This window comes from Herpailurus yagouaroundi, unplaced genomic scaffold, assembly GCF_014898765.1.
Source record: "Herpailurus yagouaroundi ecotype Mexico unplaced genomic scaffold, PumYag 142, whole genome shotgun sequence".
Lineage (NCBI taxonomy): Eukaryota > Metazoa > Chordata > Mammalia > Carnivora > Felidae > Herpailurus > Herpailurus yagouaroundi.
Window position 1 is genome coordinate 8,346,387 of NW_024412397.1, and position 19,210 is coordinate 8,365,596.

A 19,210-nucleotide genomic window follows, 5' to 3' on the forward strand; every position below is an offset into this window, starting at 1 on the left:
TTGGGAATAACAATTTAGTGTCTTCACAAACATTGCAAGTCTTATAATTATTCAAAATCACTCCTACAGATGGATCGTTATTATAATAATGAAGCTTTCGTGGCACTTGCCGTGTGCCAGGTCTGTTCTCAGCACTTTGCAGATTTTAATGCAGATACCTCATAACGGCCAAATCGGTAGAACTGTTAGGTCCTCATTTTACAGATAAAGGCAAATGAAACATTTGGAAGTTAATAACCCAGGATGCCCAAGATGGCATAGCCGGTAAAGGGTGGAATTGGGATGTGAACCCAGGACACATACTGAGTGCTTTCCCTGATAGTCAACAGTAGGGTGGTGTGAAAGAGCTCTTGGAATTTCCTTGAAGACAAAACCATTCCGTGACTTTACTCAAGAGCATTTTGCCTGTTCAGAACAGCTCTACGTAAAGAACTATGACTGTTAAGTGTAGCTAACTGCTAACTGTTAACTAATAGCAAATGACATTAGAACCGTTAATTTTGGTTGCAAACATCAGATTCAGAAATAATTTGAAATCTGGTAGCTCTAATTGCTCAGTGATTTAAGCCACTGGAAAAATGTCACATTAATTATATAACTGTTACAATGGCTTAAATGTAACCCAAAACTTTCTACAAGACTAAGTGATATCAATGTCTTATTAATGCTTCTTCAATTAAACACAATCCTATTAATAATCCTACTAATGTTCAAGCCTTAATGTTCATCAAGGGATGAAGTGGTGTAATTCACCCCTGTGAAAGACCAAATGTCCCGTGTAAGCCTGGTTTTCACTTGCTACACTTAGGTATTAAGAAAGTTCTTTAAAGCATATTCTAGATGAAGAGATAAAAATGTGTATGTAGCATTGAGAAAAATTAGAAATGCGCTAAGAATAACATAAGATTATACATTAAATCACTTTTTTGTTTTCTTATATTTAAAAGGTAGTTTTCTATGTGTCAAAATACTATGTAATGGAGAATTTAAAAAATCACAATGAATATAATACTACATATAGAACTCTGTACTCTTTAACCTGGGACAGAAGTATGAGTGTTCTTCTGGTGAGTGACCCACTTGTTTCCCCAAACTCTGCCTGTCCTCTCCCAAATGAAATTTAATGCATCTCTGTAAATCCTGAAGAAAGACAGAATCGCCAACTCTTAAGATTATGGCCAACAGTCATTCCGTTGTTTGCTTTTCAGAGAAGTTGGTAGTAAAGCTTACAATTTTTTCTGTCACTTGTACGAGCTACTATTTCAGATTCTGTACTAAATTGTTCCTTAGCTAGACCAAAAACTCTAGCATGGTTCCAGAACAGGGTAACAGACAAATCATTCTGTTGGTAAACAGTGTAAGTTCCTTCTGCAAGTATTTTATTATTGGCTCTGAAACAGAGAAAGAGCTAAAAGCTTCAGAGAATCTAGGACAAATACAAAGACAAAAAGAAAGTGGAGTCCTTTCCTGTAGTAACTTAATTTTGCTGGTTATTTTGGGCCCACATCTGAATCTCTGATTGTCCAACTGTGTGCGGCAATATGCAGACAGCATTGCTTTGTATTTCATTCTCTAGGCACCGCACCCCTCCTTGAGAGAAGCATGGAGTGTAGGACTCCCCTGCTAGTGGCCACAAATAACTCCTTTTTTTGGCATATGCTGAATAGGGCATTAGAGGGATGAGATTCGGTAGCTGGGGTGAGCTCGGGCCTGGGTGGGTGGACACAGGGGTGCTGATGTGAATGGGCCCACATATACACGATGTGCATCAGACCTCAGCGACATTCAATTGTTAGGTTACCGAGGAAGGAGCCTTACCCGGGCTTTCTGTTCCATTTCTAGCATTAATCTTTCATGCTGCTCAGCTATGGCCAGTGTCGCAGAATGGACCTTCTGATAGATCATTTCTCCTTCCCTTGTTTGAAAAGTGAATAGTCCTTCTCCTGTGTCACACATTCTGTGAGAATAGAGATAGGGAAAGAGATGGGTCTTGATGTGTTCAAGTGCGTAACAGTTCTCCATGTAAAAGATGCCCTCGCCCTGCGGTTACCCTCCTCCTTGACTTTCATGGCCGTTAGTGAAGCGGATTCATCCTTGACCAAAACAACCAACCAACAAGCACCCCTTTAAATGGTACATGAGATGGAACTAAGGGTAAAAACTCATGTCTAGCTGGGTTTTGAAAGATGAAGTGTTCACAACACTGCATAGAAACAGACACCAAAGGCTTCAGTTACTGAATTTCACCTGTTACCAGTTCTTACTAACGAAAGCAAATAGTCGTTTTCTTTGAGGATTTTCACATTTGTGTTATCATAACGCTGTTTCCAAGCTGTGATGGCTCTTGACATTTAAAGAACTTAAGAAAAGTCTGCAATTTTATACTCGCTGTAGTAGGAACCAAGAAGACTATACATTTTATAGTTTATGGACTTGCATACATAGGCTGAAGCTGTTATTTACACTGAGTAACCCTTAGGTAAATCTTGTGCATCTTAAGAAACAACATGGCATAAAGGAGACCCTATTTGGATATGAGAATTGTCGGTTTAAATTTTGACTTTGCCACTTACCAGCACTGTGAACTTGGGCAAGTTAAATAACTTGCCTATACCTCCTTTCCACAGCTCTAACATAGGAGAAATAATAGAGCCCGTCTCATAAGATCCTTATGATAGTTGGAAGACTAATCTAATATCCACTGTAGAGAAATGAGTGGAGTAATTTTAGTATTTTTATCTGATGGACTGTTATACAGCAATTACTATGTCATTTCCGAGAGGATATAACGATATTAAAAATTCTTATTATGAACATTCATGAGGAAAAATCAGAATTAAAATTTTCAATTACTTAATTGTAATTACCTTTCTAAAACATAACTTTATTGGAATAAAGCCACTGACACTTTATTAAGGCAATAGGATTACAGGTAAATTTTATTAACAGAGACCAATTCTAAAATGAAAAATATTTCTAGTTAATATTTTAAGCCAGCTTTTAAAAATAATTGGAGGCCTCCAGAAAGACCCACTCAATATCCATATGATGTTACTACCGAGATAACGGGATATTAACTGAACTGCTGTGTCATTGGTTTTCAGATTGTAACATCAAAAGATCTGCACGAGATGCTCTCGAGGCCAAACTCTGTCTTCCAGCACCACAAAGATTTTGGATTCTTCCCTATGATTCCCCAAGGAGTTTTCAGTAGAAAAGAAATGTCTCAAGAGGCTCCAGACATTACAGAGGCTGCGAATGCCATCCCTTAGGGCCCCATAGAGCCAGCACTTAGCTTCTGTGAGAAAGATCTTAATAAAATTCACACAGCGTGAAATGGAAAGTCTGGGGGGAAAATGAAGCGTTTTCACAAAGTGAAACAAATGAGCTTTCTTTGTTGATTCAGAGGAGTATACAAGTCCAACAGCCCGAGCAGGGCAACGATGGACAAGTAGTGAGCGCAGCCTGTTGGAGGGGGAGTTTTGTTCATTGTCATCTGAAAAGCACTGCTTAGTAGCCTTCGGAAACGAGATAATGAAGACACAAACTGTCATTCCCTACTCAGTCACCGAGATGCAAAGGTCTAACACTTACCCACTTCCTGGGACTTAACTGCCCAGTTAGAGGGTTTGAAAGCTTGCAGGTTTTCTTCAGCCTCTGAAATACAGACTCCTGTAACCTTCAGCCTTTGATCAGCAAAGAATTAAAACATGCTAGCATTAAAGAGTGAAGACATTTTAGGGAAAGGTGTTCTTTCTTCAGCCTAGGTACCTAAAGCCAAGCTGGTCAAACTTCAGTAAAATTAGCTCATACTTTTGGCTTTCATCTGCAGTATCGGAATAAATAGTTTAGGTTGCCCAGGTTATTGTTTAGAACATGTTCTCTTGGGGCTGGTAAGAAACAGATACGGAGTTGTTTTTTTTTTCTTATGTGTCTGAATCATTTTGTGGGAGCAAGCCAGTACCGGAGAAGATGGGGCGACAGACGAAGTCATTTTGTTGGCTATTGCCTTGCTAGTGAACATCTAGGTCCACAGACCAGCATCACTGACCTCCTTGAGAACCTGTCCAGACTACTGGATCAGAACCTGCATTCACAGTGTCCCGGGTGATTCCTGTGCATCTTATAGTTCGAGAACACCGGCCTGCAGAACTCCTTCTACAGGCCACCTGGGACCCAAACGAGAACAATTTAGAAGCCATGTTTGTGCAGCTTCAGACCATGACATGTGAGACTGAAGTTCAGAAAGGAAGCCCCATGATGAAAAGGACAGAAAGCCTGAAAGATTCATTTCCTTAACTTGGGAAGAGCTAATACAGAGGTGCTCCATGCATTTGAGTATCGTAACACACTCCTTAATTGCATTTATTTGGAGAAACAGTGAAAATCTGGGCAATATATGTTTGTCTTGACTCCAAACTGATTTTGATTGAAATTATAGACAATCACAACTGTTACCTCTTTTTATACTTAACAAGGTATTTTCACAAAATGAATACTTATTCTTATCTAAAACTGAATGTTAAAGAATATCATCTCTAAGGTCCCTTTCAGCTTGAAAGAACAATTTTAAAATTCTAAGTATGGCTAACACACTAATTTCCAGGGTGGTGGTTTGTTTGTTTTTTGTTTTTTTTTTTGACATTTTGACATCGTGACATAAGGGACATTATAATAGTATAGAATCCAAAAGACTAAGGGCACAAATGTCAACCGTGTGTCATTGCCTGTCATGTTCATTTATCACACATTTATCAAATAGGTACTGTAAGTCAGGTGCCGTCCTGAGTCTGAGGATAAAAAGGATGGAAACGTATACATGGCCCATGTCTCTGAGGCTCTACAAATAGTGGGGAAGATAAGTATTGTTTGAGGAAAACACGCTTTGGTAGGTGGTAGCAGGAAGTAATGGGCCAACAGGAAGTAATGGGGGGACCTGAACATGTTATTTTACCAAATTAGCCCTTACATATTAAATGGGCGTTAGGGCGCCTGGGTGGCTCAGTCGGTTAAGCGTCTGACTCTTGATTTCAGCCTAGGTCAAGATCTCACAGTTCATGAGTTCAAGCCCCATGTTGGGCTCTGTGCTGACAGTGCAGAACCTGTTTGGGATTCTTTCTCTCCCTCTCTCTTTCTGCCCCTCCCCCACTTGCTCTCTCTCTCTTTTTCTCTCTCAAAATAAATAAACCTAAAAAAAATAAAATAAAATGGGGGCAACAAGACTTGGTCACAAGATTGTTTCCATTTGCCTTTTAATTAAGTCAAACACTGCGTGTAACAGTGGTCAGGAAGAAATGAATTCAGCAGGCCTGGGGTCTCTAAACCCCGCACCTTCCAAAGAAAGGCCTGTGTCAGGGTGGTCCCTTGGCCAGTTTCTGGACTGTAACCTCTGAGCCTTTGGAATATTCAGCCTGATAAGAGTGAATTTTTGTGTGCCTGAGGCCTTGGGCCAAGCTGTACCACTCTGGCCAGATGAGTTAATCCTAATAATATGCCTGTTTTGCTCTGGTGGAGGCTGGAGTCTGAGCGGCTCCCATTGAACCAGTAGACTCTGCCTGCCTGTATGATGGATCCTCAGTAAAACCCTTGCACGCCAAGGCTTGCGATAGCGTCCCAGGTTAACAACGCTGCCCATGTCTTTTCCCACATCGTCATGGGGCAAACAAGCATCTGCCATGTGATGGCCCTGGGACCGCGTCCTGGGAGCCTGTGCCTGGTCCCTCCTGGACTTCCTGCATTGGTTTTAATCTGCACTTTCATTGCAGTAACCACAACTGTGAGTAGCATCGCTTTTTCTGAGTCCTGGGTCTATCTGGAGAAACACTGAGCCCGAGGGTGGTATTGGGGACCCCTCCACTCAAGGCACCACAGGCATCGGGTTGTCAATAGGGTTTGATGCAGTAGGAGTCTAAGAAAATCCTAGAATTTTCCCTCAACGGCTCTTCCTGAAATTCCATTTATCCTTTCCTTATTCATCCCACCTCACCACTCGAGTCCAGAACCATTCAAAATAAGGCTACTCCTGGTCTAGTCTCTGCTGTGTTCCAATAAATAAGGAGCAAGCAGAGCTCATGAGAATGTCTGTGTTCACAGGAAATGGGACTCTAAATGAGGTGCTCCACTATGGAAAGGTTCTCTCAATACCCCTCAAGGGGAGAAACAGCCCTAAAAGCGGGGGCCCTAGAGGCAACTGCATGTGAGAACAGGCACACCTTGTAAGCTATTCAATGACTTCCCTCCTTTTCCTGCTTTTAAGTCTCAAAGTTAATTCTTTATGAAGGGGTGGCTTCAAATTTCCAGTCCTTTTCCAAATGACAAACACAAGACATTCACCACAAGTTATTTTTGAGAGGGAGAGAGAGAGAGAGAGACAGCATGAGCAGGGGAGGGCAGAGAGAGAGGGAGACAGAATCTGCAGCAGGTTCCAGGCTCTGAGCTGTCGGCACAAAGCACGATGTGGGGCTCGAACTCATGAACCGTGAGACCATGAACCGAACTGAAGTCAGAGGCTTCACCAACCGAGCCACCCAGGCACCCCAACGTGTTAGTTTTTAAAACTGAACCCAGATACTTTAAAATACTTATCTGTGGGTCTCTAGGTAAAATATTACTACGGATGAATCTGTAAACCTCTGGCAATGTTGTCCATCTTGGCAGCCGTATGACTTTGTTCTCGCTGTAAGCTGTGCAGTATTGTAGACACATTTCATGACCAGATATTTACCCTCTGTGCACACAAAAATTTTAAACTCTCAGCAATGGAGGAGAAGAGCAAGGGCCCTTTCCTGAAAACCCCATGGTGTATCTATTCAGTATTTAAAATTTAATGTTTAATTATAGAAAGTAATGAAATTCTTCAAAGCACAGCTTTTCTGAAGAGCGGTTAAAACCAATTAACACTTTTATTCCATTAACGGTTTAATCTTTATTGTCATTTAACAATGCCAGCATTCGGCTTTTCTTTTAGCAGCTATGAAAAGGCTGACGTTTCTCTCTAGGAGCTCTGGTGAGTCAGATGTGGATCTGTGGTAAGAAACGGCAAGAAAAATGGACACACAAAAGCAAGTCCAGAAATAGACCCAATTCATCTGGGAGGTAAATACGTGATGAACGTGATATCTCGAGTTTGTGAGGGAAGCTGGACTCTCCAAGAAACTGTGTTTGGACACTTATCAGGAGGGAAAATGTTGGGTCCGTGTTTCTACCTCCACTGATGCAAGTTGCAGAGAAAGCAAGTGAAAAAAGTTAGTAGAAGAAAATGAGGAAGAATTCATATATAAAGTCAAAAGGAGGTAGGAGTTTCAGGCTATGATCCAAGCCAAAAGGTGACAAAAGGAAAAAAAAAAAAAAAAAAAAAGGATGAATCTGCCTGAAAAAAAAGTTTTCTTTTTTTCTTTTTTTATGTTTATTTATTTTTGAGAGAGATAGCAAGCCAGAGCGTGAGCAGGAGAGGAGCAGAGAGAGAGGGAGACACAGAATCCGAAGCAGGCTCCAGGCTCCGAGATGTCAGCACAGGGCCCAACGTGGGACTCTAACTCACGAACTGCAAGATCATGACCTGAGCTGAAGTTGGACCCTTAACTGACTGAGCCACCCAGATGCCCCAAAAAAACTTTTCCCAAAAATGAAAAAGAAATCATAAGATATCAGCAGGCAAATAAATAGTAGGAAATTATTTGAAACTCACAACACTTGATAACCTCTCATCTATAAAGAAGGTATATACTGTCAGTACATTTTTCAGAGGGTTGTTTGAGCATGAAATGAATTAACATGTGTTAATCTTAAAAACAGTGTCTGTGAGTTTTTATTACCCCTTAAATAGTAGTATTATTTTCACTACTACCACCAAATACGAAAATCGATACCTGAAACATAAGACTAAATGGAAAAAAAAGTGACAGCAATATGCACAGTGCACTAAAATTTTTGTAAAAGAAAGCATGTGTGGGAAGAATTTATATACACCTTCGCTTGCATATACATGAAACTCTGGATGAACGCACAAGAGAGTAACTGTGCTATTTGTTGGGGGTGAAGTGGGCGCGATAAGTGAGGCTGTACGTATAGGGGGACATTTTTTTCACGAATGCTTCTTGACAGAAACGGTCAAATGAAAAAAAAGTAGTGCCATTAGTTCATTGATTGGATTTAATGAATGAAAACTAAGTTGACATTAAATTTTAAAGCAAGGGTCGGAGGACTTTCACAGGGTTTTTGTGAAGATGTTATGTTTATAACGTGCCTAGCTCAGTCTCTGTCATATAACAAATACACACACACGTACACACACAATCTCTTCCCAGTGTAGCACAGACATCTACATCTAATTTTCAAGACACCCAGGTTTGCAGAGTTCTGGTTTGTAATGAATTGAAATAACAGCAACAGTCACAGCCACGGTGGGAACAGTAGTGGTTAGCACTTACGGAGCACTGACTCAGGCCGGGCTTGGTGTTAAACACAGTATATGCGTTGCCTCATTGAGCCTCGACATCTCCAAGGTCCTCACTGCTTCCCATTACAGAAAACACCGACCTGAGAAAACTCAGCCCAAGGTCACTGAAATTTAAGTGGCTGAGCTGTGGTCTGAACCTAGACCTGTCATTTTGGAGGGAAGCTTATGATCATTAAGCTAGGTTTTGTTCATTCAAGATGAGAAGCAGAAAAGTGTGCATAATTCTTAATTATGAAAATTTCTGCAGTTGGAGAGAAAGAGAGAGCTCAGAATAGAACCTGGGCTAGAACATTCTGAAGGTGCTCTCTCCCCGTTTGCCTCTGTTCCTCTTCTGTCAAATCAGGTTCCCAAGAATATTTCTCAACGGTGCTCCAGTAGAATGCATGTTGAGGTAAATCAGTCCAATCATCAATAAAACAGCTGAAGTGCAGTCAAACCCGCTCTGCACTCCCAACTTCATGTCAAGTCCTTTGTAAGGAGGAAGGTATGCTAGAACATTTGCCATCCTCTCTGCCTCTTGACTGGATTACTGGCCGGCTCCAAACATTTAATGCATGTGGTGGCTGTTGGTTGATTTCACTGCTGGTACCTTAGGGATACAACGCTTTCCCTTAAACAAGCTGAAATACCCAAGACTGCAAGATCTTGATTTTAGTCCAGGATCTGCTGAAAATTAGCTTGGTGAAACGCCATTTTGATCCTTTATAAAACTACGTTTTTTAAAATTTATTTAATTTTTTAAGTTTATTTTTGTCTATTTTGATAGAGATATGGAGAGCAAGAGGGAGAGAGACAGAGAGAGAAGCAGAATCCCAAGCAGACTCTTGCCTGTCAGCACAGAGCCCGATGCAGGGCTTGAACTCACGAACCGTGAGATTATGACCTGAGTCAAAATCAAGAGTCAGATGCTTAAGTGACTGAGGCACCCAGGTGCCCCAAAACTAAGTTGTTTTTTTTTTTTAATGAAAGAGTTGATCTAGATGATCTCTAAGGCACAAATTTGTTAGAAAATTCTCTAAGTCCTCCACTTGTGACGGCTGCTTCTCAATCACTTTCATTAAAATATCTCCATCTTTTCACATATTTTCAAAGTTTTAATTTTATTCCATTCTGTTTACTTTTTTTACTTTCAGATTTTCTCCTTTGGTTTCTCAACGCAATACAAAAGTCAGTCGAGTGTCCCTGAAATTTTGGCTTTAGCAAATCCTTGGAAGGAGATACATATAAGATGTTCCTCCACGTCCCTTCCCTTCCCTTCTGCTTCCAAAATTTAGAAATGAACAATCCACCACGTGAAGATGATCACAATTGCTACCATTACCATTATTCTACTGTAATATGTTTATAAGATTTAGGGAAAATTTTTTTTAAAGGTTTACAGCTAATTTTATATCCATCCTGTACACATATCTCCTGATGGCTTTAGTGGAAGTTTAACATTCTTAACCTCCAAGTGTCAGTCACAAAAAGCATCCGATGAATTCCATATGCTTTGTTGACTGAAATGACTTGAAAGTGATCAATGTGATGGCTACCTGACAAGTATTGATTTTGTAGTCCCTGATAGTAAAAAATAAAGCGAAATAAAATATAAAAGAGAATAGTTCTTTTTTTAAAGGACAATGCCATGGCATTAATGTATTCTTCTGAAGGGAGTAGACCAAACTGTCAACAGGAAAAGCAAGAACTGATACCTTCTTATGTTCTCTGCTGTTGTACACTTGCTCTATTTTAAAACTCTTTTGGGGAGGCTATGTGTGTATCATCTGAAACAGCTACCAATATATACTCAAACCTATTTGTCTGGGAAAGAGCTAATAACAAAGCAAGTCAAGCGAAAACTTAAATTCTGTCATTTAGAAATTATACTTCCTTTTGAAAGTGAATTGGACTGCCAAGTGATGGTTGGGAAATTTTTACAGTTTAACATGTAAGTTACTAATATTTACTCACTGAATTAGAAGAGTTACACTTTTTTCCACCATTTTGAGAGGTCCCTAAAAATGAGATCATTATATTCCCTCAGAGCCAAACAGCCTGCAATCAGGGGTTACAAATTACATTTTTATTCTTTTTTCTGCCCCAAACATACTTAATGAAGGTAAATTTTTAATCAAATGAAAGGTAATTCAGTGTCTCAAGTGACCACAGAGGAAAGTGTTTAAACCAGATAGCCAAAATAGAAAAGAAATTCAAGCCTATACCTGATTTTACATTGAGTATGTCTTGCCTTGTCTTCTTAGGTTATTTTTATGCATTCATTGACATTTTTTTGGACATCAACCAACCACATGTCAGGCACTTTATTAATTTTTGGACAATATTTTAAAAAAGCATGTTTTTAAAAAATGAGTAAATAAACATTAATTCAGGAACAACGTTTACTCTCATTATATATATATTTACCTTTTCATTTAAAAATGCAGCAAATGAGTAGGTGATGAAATGAAATTTATAATATACTAACACATTTTGGAGATTAAGAGCTAGTGAATTGGTTATCTTTATTGCGTTAAAATTTTCTCTAGAGGTTTTTAGTTGACAGATCACTGGTAGAGTACAATTTTTAGTCTTTTATTGTCATTATCAAAATAAGCCACCCAGGAAAATGACACAGTCATTCTAATATACCAAGGGAAAATACTGATTGGTATTACAAAAGATGTGTGTACAGGCTTAAGTTACAGCTTTTTCACTCATTTTGAAATAGAAATGAAAATTTAGTATCTTGGTGAAAATGTGAATTTACTTAAATTTCAAAAATTGAAGAATTTCAAATGTAACTATGTAGATTTTTATAATAATGTCAAATGTCATCATTACAGGTCAATAAATCTTAAACCATAACCTTAACTTTAATTTTTTAATGTTTATTGGTTTATTTTGAGAGAGAGAGAGAGAGAGAGAGAGAGAGAGAGAGAGAGAGAGAAAATCCCAAGCAGGCTCCATGCTGTCAGCACACTGCCTGATGTGGAGCTCAAACTCATGAACTTTGAGATCATGACCTGAGCCAAAAGCGAGAGTGAGACGATTAGCTGACTAAGCCACCCAGGCACCCCTTAAACGTTAATTTTTAAACCACATTTAAACTTTAAAGTCAATCTCTTTAAATATCTGAACCGGGAATATAGACAATGCTATTGTAATAGTGTTGTATGGTGACAGATGGTAGCTAAATTTGTGATGAGTATAGCATAATGTAGAGAGATGTTGAATTACTAACTTGTACGCCTGAAACTAATGTAACATTGTGTGTCAACTATACTCAAGTAAAAAAAATTAAAATAAAAAATAAATAAAAACATGAATTGAAAATATGGTGAACAGATAATCTGAATCACCTTTAAAGTAGAAGCTAAGAAATGGAACCAGTATTTCCCCATCATAAATAAAAGTATCAATCATTTTATGTTATCCCCTGGTATCTTTGACCTTCTCAGGCATAAGAATTTGGGGCTCATCAGGGTTCATACTGACGTATTCTACTTAAGAACTAACCGACCATCTCTGTGTTTCCCCTGATAAATCAGGTATAAACTTGTATTAGAGCACTTCTAACATCTCACCACTTTTATTTTTACATGCTTTCTTCCCTACTAGACTCCTAATACAAGACATGAAATGAAAGAAAATCACATTCACTCAAAAATCTTAAAAATCTAGAGACAAAGAGAATATAATTCCTTTCACTGTTGAAATAAGTTTTCCATCTCTACCCCTGATGATCCACCTTTACCTCCAATCTATCTCAAATGGTTTCTAGATTCCTACATACATCAAGTCACGGAACAAAGCAAACCACAAAAGAGATACTGAGGGACGCCCGGGCGGCTCAGTCGGTTGAGCGTCCCACTCTTGATTTCATCTCAGGTCATGATACCAGGGCTGTGGGAGCAAGCCTCTCGTCCAGTTCCATGTTGAGTGTGGAGCCTGCTTAGGATTCTCTTTCTCTCCCTGTGCCCCTCTCCCTCACTCATGGTTTCTCTCTCTAAGAAAAAAAAAAAAAAGTGTGTGTGTATGTGTGGGGGGACACTGATATTGAATAGTCTAAAAAAGAGGTAAAGGAATGGAACTTACAAAAATGAAAAAAATACTACTTATCCTATTCTTACCCAATTTTGGTTCTCATTATTCCTGTTTTTATTTTATTTTACTTAAAAAAATTTTTTTTAACATTTATTCATTTTTGAGAGTGAGAGAGACAGAGCATGAGCAGGGAAGGGGCAGAGAGAGAGGGAGACACAGAATCCTAAGCAGACTCCAGGCTCTGAGCTATCAGCACAGGGCCCGACGTGGGGTTGCACTCATGGACTGAGAGATCATGACCTGAGTTGAAGTCGGACGCTTAACTGACTGAGCCACCCAGGCGCCCTTCAGTATTCCTGTTTTTAAAGTTAGATGGTTTGGCTATATGATTAATAAAGTTTCTTTCAAAAGTTCCTAAGCTTTGACTTAGTTCTATTTAAGGGGCAGTTTGCTTTAAACTCCATCTAGTAATAGCTGTGTCTCAAGAGATGGTTAACACCATTAAAATGTGATTTCTTATGTTGCGTTTCTTTATTATTGACTTGGGCACTTTTACTTTCCCTGATTAGTAACTTCCCTGTAAGGGTTAAGAGAGTGGAGGTGAATGGAGTCATCTTACTGCCCGGGTGTTCACAGAAGTAAAGGACGTGGACTCCAGAAGGAACCTGCAGGCCATACCAAGGTTCATTCATGTCCACTCAGATCAGTACAACTTATCATTTGTTGAGCTTCAATAGTCAAAAGGCTCCTACTGGAAATTCTCAAACTGCCTCACATCCTGATCACCACTATAGAGCCAAGAGCCCACTGGTCATGGCAGGTGTATTGGAGAATTTTATATGTCCACCTGACTAGGCTACAGGGTCCCGAGGCATTTAGTTAAACAGTATTCTGGGTCTGTGTGTGTGTGTGTGTGTGCGTGTGCATGTGAGGGGGTTTATGGATGAGACTGACATTTGAATAAGTAGACTAAGGAAAACAGATCGTTCTCTCCATGGTGGGTGGGCTTCGTCCAATCCATTGGAAGCCTGAGCAGAAGAAAGGGGGATAAGGGAGAATTCACTCTTTTTGCCTATTTTTGAACTGGGACATTAGTCTTCTTCTGTGCTTGGACTCGAATTTACACCACCAGCTCTCCTGAGTCTTCAGCCTACTGACTGCAGACGGCGAGACTTCCCAGCTCGACTAATACAGCAGGCATAGCTCCGTCTTCTCACTGCGCCAGAGCTTCTGTGCCTGTGGAAATCCGACATCCTGTCTCTGGGGGTTTGCAAGCGGTGAGTGGGATGCAGGCAGTTGTCCCTGATGTGTCAAAAACCATGTGGGTGGTGGAGTGAGCAAAGAATAGAGAAAACTAGACTTTTCGAGAGGAATGCATTTCTGTTTTTGTTTTTGCTTCACAACGGACATAGCGCTTTCAATTCTTACTGCTGAGATCTGCACACTTTTGCTTTCTGAGTCAGTACAGAGTGAAAAGAGAAGAGAACCACTGCCCACCAGACCCCAGGTGCCACTTTCTGTTCCTCAAACACAGCCCTAGACTTAGCTAGACTTGCATAACAAGGGCACTTTCTCCCTAATCAGCCAAGAGTTTTTATCTGCTTTAAGTACTATTATTACAGCAAAAGAAATGTGAAGTCAGTAGTCTGCTTCTGAACTTAAAGTAAGATTTGACTCTCTCTGGCATGCTTTTATAAATTTTCAAATGTCAGGTCTAGATGAGTAAGTCAGAGTTTTACTGTAAATCCTGGCTAGAGAGAAACTGAGACATGACTTAAGAGGTGACCCCGTTCCTTCTGGACCTGGGTGATGGTGGGGAAGAGAGAATAAAAAGACGTAGAGAAAGCAGTGGGTGATGCTTCCATATCCTGATGTTGCTCGTCTGAGTGGAAATCTGGAGAAGGCAGGAATTAATAAATTGGTACCTAGTTTGAGCCAACAGCCCTACACCTCTGACTCCCCACATGCCTCAGTTTGGATGCGGAACATCTAGAAAGTCTTGTGCAGAGGATTGGAGCTGAAGAAGGGGATATAAAAATCCTAAGATTAAGGAAATGCTTTGATCAGTGGATGCAGTGAAAAGTGCCAGCACATCCCCCCCAAAGGCCAAGCGGATACAGTTCAGCAGGTGCCAACGTGGGGCAGACCAGACCAGATGGTGCTTGATCTGAGGTTTCTTTACGACCTAAGGCCACATAAGTCTGTTGTGTGTTCCAACAGCATATACTACATAAAACAGAAGAAAGGAGAGGAAACCAGTATGTTGCCAAGATGACATACCCAAAAATGACAAGTTCAAATGGCAAGTTCAAATGACATCCTTCTCATTGAGAAGGGGCTTACGAACAATTGTAGATAGAATATAAAAAATATGCATTGTCTTTGCTCAACTAAGTTATATTATATTCCAGAGGCAGCTATAGTTGTGAAATAGCTGCCATTGCAAATAGTGACAGCCTCACTCCCTTGTCAGAGAAATTCACTGCAAAGCTTTCATTTCCTTTGACCTCACATTTACATAGTCTTCCGGTCAGCTCTACAGTCTCTCCATACATTCGAGGGGAAACAACTTTCCAGATTTCTGCCCACACCTTTTTCCAATCCCTCTGCCATATTGTTCCTGGCTTTTACAACCATTTGAGGGATGGAGTAAATTGAATGCATTTTATTTTGATAGGTGTTAATACTGAAGAGGTTCTTGTCCTTGACAGAAAATCATAAGAGCCCAAGCCAAAAAAATGTATTCTTAGAGGTTGAGCACGTAGGATGATTTGTGCTAGAACAGGCTCCAGTGACCCAAACGTCAGAAGATGCCAGCTGAAGAGGGGGTCACGAGGGAAGGCACATGTGAGCACTGGAATCCTTTCTAATGTTACTGTTGGCAACTGGAGTTAGGAGAGTATGAGTGAGTGAGCCAAAAGCAACCTTTCAGGCGACATGAATGCTAGGTAAGAAAGGGAAGAAAGTGGATAAAGTCTATGGGGTGCGAGAGAGGAGTGGGGAGAGAAGCAGTGAGTCAGATGGTGACAAAAATCAACAAGGATTAGGTTGAGGAAATGCTTATTCAAACGGGAGCATCTTTCAGTGGATGAGCTGGCTGTCTGTATCCTAAGGACAGAAAAGGTCCCAGGAACCAGAAAGGAAAGAGTGACGACCAGAGCAAGCAGAGGAAACAAAGCCGACTTTAAAATGTAAAAATTATTCTCAGAGTCTCATCCTCAGAGAATATTCTAGACAGACCTCTCCTTGCTCATTCTGCCCATAGTCCTGGCTGAGCGGACTGACTGCATTTCCCTGGTAACTTAAGCCTTGGGTGGGTGAGGCTCTCACATTCTCCCATTCGGTGACATAAGCTAGGAGACACGGGGGTGTGCCTCAGTGTTAGCCAGTCAATTGTGAAGTAGAGACTCAGGAGAAGGTGAGCAGATCTTGGCAAGGGTGTGTAGCCTTTTCCTGAGTTTTTATCTTGCTGTTCCATTTTATCTAATGTTAGGTATACTTTATTTCATGTGATGGATTCCATAAAGCTTCAGACAACAGGGGCTGATTCTATACTTTATTTCTTAAATGTTAATTTATTATTTTGAGAGAGAGAGAGAGAGAGAGAGAGAGAGAGAGACAGATAGAATCCTGAGCAGGCTCTGCCCTGTCAGTGTGGTGCCTGACGTGGGGCTCGATCTCACGAACCGTGAGATCGTGACCTGAGCTGAAATCAAGAGTTGGACGCTTAACCGAATAAGCCACCCGGGCGCCCCTGATTCTGTATTTTAAATAAACACTTTAGGTTGTGACTTCTGCACATCTAAGTTTGAAACTAGTGCTTTTAGAGCAAGCCCAGGGTGGTTTCTGCTCCTTCCAATGTAGGAGAGGACTACACCCGCACAGACCCTTCTCACAGGATCAGATTCTCATTAGCTCTTTCATTCATTCCACGTTTACCTATCGTTCACTGTGTGCAGTCGCTTGGCCCAGCCCAGGACAGGCTGCACAGGTGGTGGTCTGGAAAAGCTACACGAGTGAGATTCTGGTGCTTTTTGTTAAGTAGTTCACACTCTCTCTACACCACATTTCCACGCCTGGACCCAAATCCATTCCTTTCATATTTCCAGAAATATCTCCAATCGTTAATTAAGCACCTTCAAGAGACAGGAGCGGCTGGTGGTAGGATGGAATTAATTACTTATGTAACCGAGAGATATTTGTAGAAATAGAGTTTTGCTTTTCTGGAGGGGGCACTTTCAAGTCTGTAGAAGTGGAAGCCATGACCACGTTGATCTTGCCAGCCAGATGGCTGCCGGGGGATACTGGCTTCCTGGTGCGTCAGGAAGAGAAAAGGAGATAAGGAAATCCTAACTTGTAGACACGCCAACTGAACATTCCTTACAACTGTGGCAAGAGCTGGTCAAGGCACCTGATGCAGCTAATTTAAGAACTGGCCCCTCTCCAGGCTCCTCAGCTTCTCTCCAAGAGTGGCCAGGCAGAGAGAGGGGGAAGACAGATGAGCTGGCCGCCCAGCATCTTCTCCGGGCCACCTTCCCAGCTCAGGATGAGAGGCCGTGGGAGCCCCAGGGAGACAGGACTTTACGGGAATCTTTTCTACCAGTCTCAGTCTGGCACCAACTGTTGTAAAGAATGGAATAAAAATGCCATAAGGAAAGTAGTTGAGGGAAATTTACTCTTTTACCCTTGAGACCTAATGGGAATTCAAGCAGTATGCATTTTATTTTATTTTTCTTAATGGTCAAAGCCCTTGGCTGCATACTGTAAATACCTATCATGGATCAAAGCAATCTTAGTGAAAAATATTCCTTCCAGCTTAGCTAGTTGTTAAAGCTCCAGGAAGTGCTCGTTTTAAATGCCATCTTCTCCATGAACAAAAAGATCATTTGTTGCCAAGTTAGATGTGTACGATTTCATTTTTTCTTATTGCATATAAGGATGTTTATAGAATCTCAATTATATAACGTTTTGCATTGCTCTGTTATCTACCATTCTGAATGCTTGAACTGTAAAGTTATGTTTATATAATTCATACTATTTTTTTTTCCATCTAGGGATTGATTACTCCTTTCAGTTCCCAACGGTTATTTCTCTTGCAACTTTCATTAGGTTTTCCTGCAAATTGAAGGGGAGAAGAAATAAGCAAGGTAGAAAACAAGAGAACTGAAAAGCAATTCTCCTGTGCCTTTCCAATTTATGTCAAAGGAAGTGGTAAAGGTTTTGAGACCATGGTTAAGGGATGGAGTGGGACTAGGCTGCACATGACGGTGGGAAGGAGAACACAGAGAGATGAGAGGATGCCTTGGGAGGTACATGGCACATTGGGAAATACACCGATGAGGAGCCCGAGGGCTTGGGCTCAGCTTGGATGCTTTGGAAAAGTCATCGGATCTCCGAGTCTCAGCTGCTCATCTATAAAACTATTTGCCTTATACACTTTATAGGACTGCTATGAAGAACAAATGTGAAGCTGGAACTGTCAAGCACATTGAAATGAAAAGTTTTAGCGTGATTAGGAGCGATGGTTTTACAAGAGAGCTATGATAGTTGGAGCCTGACGCTAAAACATCCTCCTTAGCCAATGTCCTCTTGTTGTGCTTCTGAGTATCCTTGGGATGCTGCTGCATTTCCTGTTTGGAGACGGTGTTTCCTGTTCTCAAACTGTGACCCACAAGGCCCGTGACAGGCCAATCACACCCTACTGCCTGCTCTGTCAATCCGGCAATTGTCTCCATAAGAGAATTTGCCTGTGAAAAACTGCCTCCCGTGATAAAGTGGCAGCTTTCCACGGGGGAAATCTACCTTCTGCTTCCACCAACACAGACAATATTTGAGAAGGGAGCAGAAACCGCTCTGCTATTTCACCAGCTCATGTAAAGGTCATTTTTCACCCTGCTTCTCCTGCAGTGGAAGGTTTTGATTGTATAGCTCTAGTAATGTTGCCTTTTTTGAAATTCATTTTTGTTCTCAGGGGCTGTGCTATCTTCCCCCTATACAAGTTTCATTATATTTAGTGCAGTGGAGCGTGTAGATGATGTAGTTAGAATGGCAGGCAAAATAACCCATTACTATACCTATTGTCAGCTTTCTGCATATTTAGTAGAAAATGCAAAAAAATATTTATGGTTGATCAGGATTGGAATAAATGGACAGGCTTAGCTACCGATTTCTGATTTCGGTGACTTTACGTATTTTTCTCTGGGATGTTATTTAAAACATGGTAATTAATTTACCTTGGTGCAAGGAGTAAGAAAACAGCTTCCTTTTTTTTTTCCAGTGAAAATTTCTTATTTCTTTAGAGTTTCTGTGTTTATGCAGGGTTCATTTGAACCACTTTTACTAGTAAATAGAGCGATGATATATATATTTTGTTAGGATACTGTGTTGTCATTATAGATGTTTTTACTGAATATTTGTTATTAATATTTTAAATTAACATAAATTTGAATTTAAATTTAGAGATATGAATGAAGTATTTTGCTGTTAATGCAAACATATGCCAAAGCAAATAATCTAATAATTCACTACCCAAATCTAGCTGAAAGAAGAGTTCTGGATTCAGGCAGGGATTTTTTTTTCAGGATGTGCTAACAATGACTTGTGTGACCTTGAATGTATTGATTTCTCTCTATTTGTACCGATATCTATTCTCTGCCCTTTGCTGATGTGTATGTCTGGCATTGTGCCCTGGGAAGCTGACTTATACAGGCCCAGGCTTGCTTGTCT

General features: G+C 40.5%; 1 protein-coding gene across 1 annotated transcript in view; it reads right to left on the reverse strand.

Moving 5' to 3' along the window:
* Positions 1–19,210, reverse strand: part of DOK6 (docking protein 6) — a 371,687-nt gene that overhangs the window by 81,200 nt on the left and 271,277 nt on the right. The window contains exon 6 of the mRNA XM_040478594.1: positions 1,819–1,957. Coding sequence (XP_040334528.1) covers positions 1,819–1,957 — 139 coding nt within the window. The remainder of the gene's footprint in view (positions 1–1,818; positions 1,958–19,210) is intronic.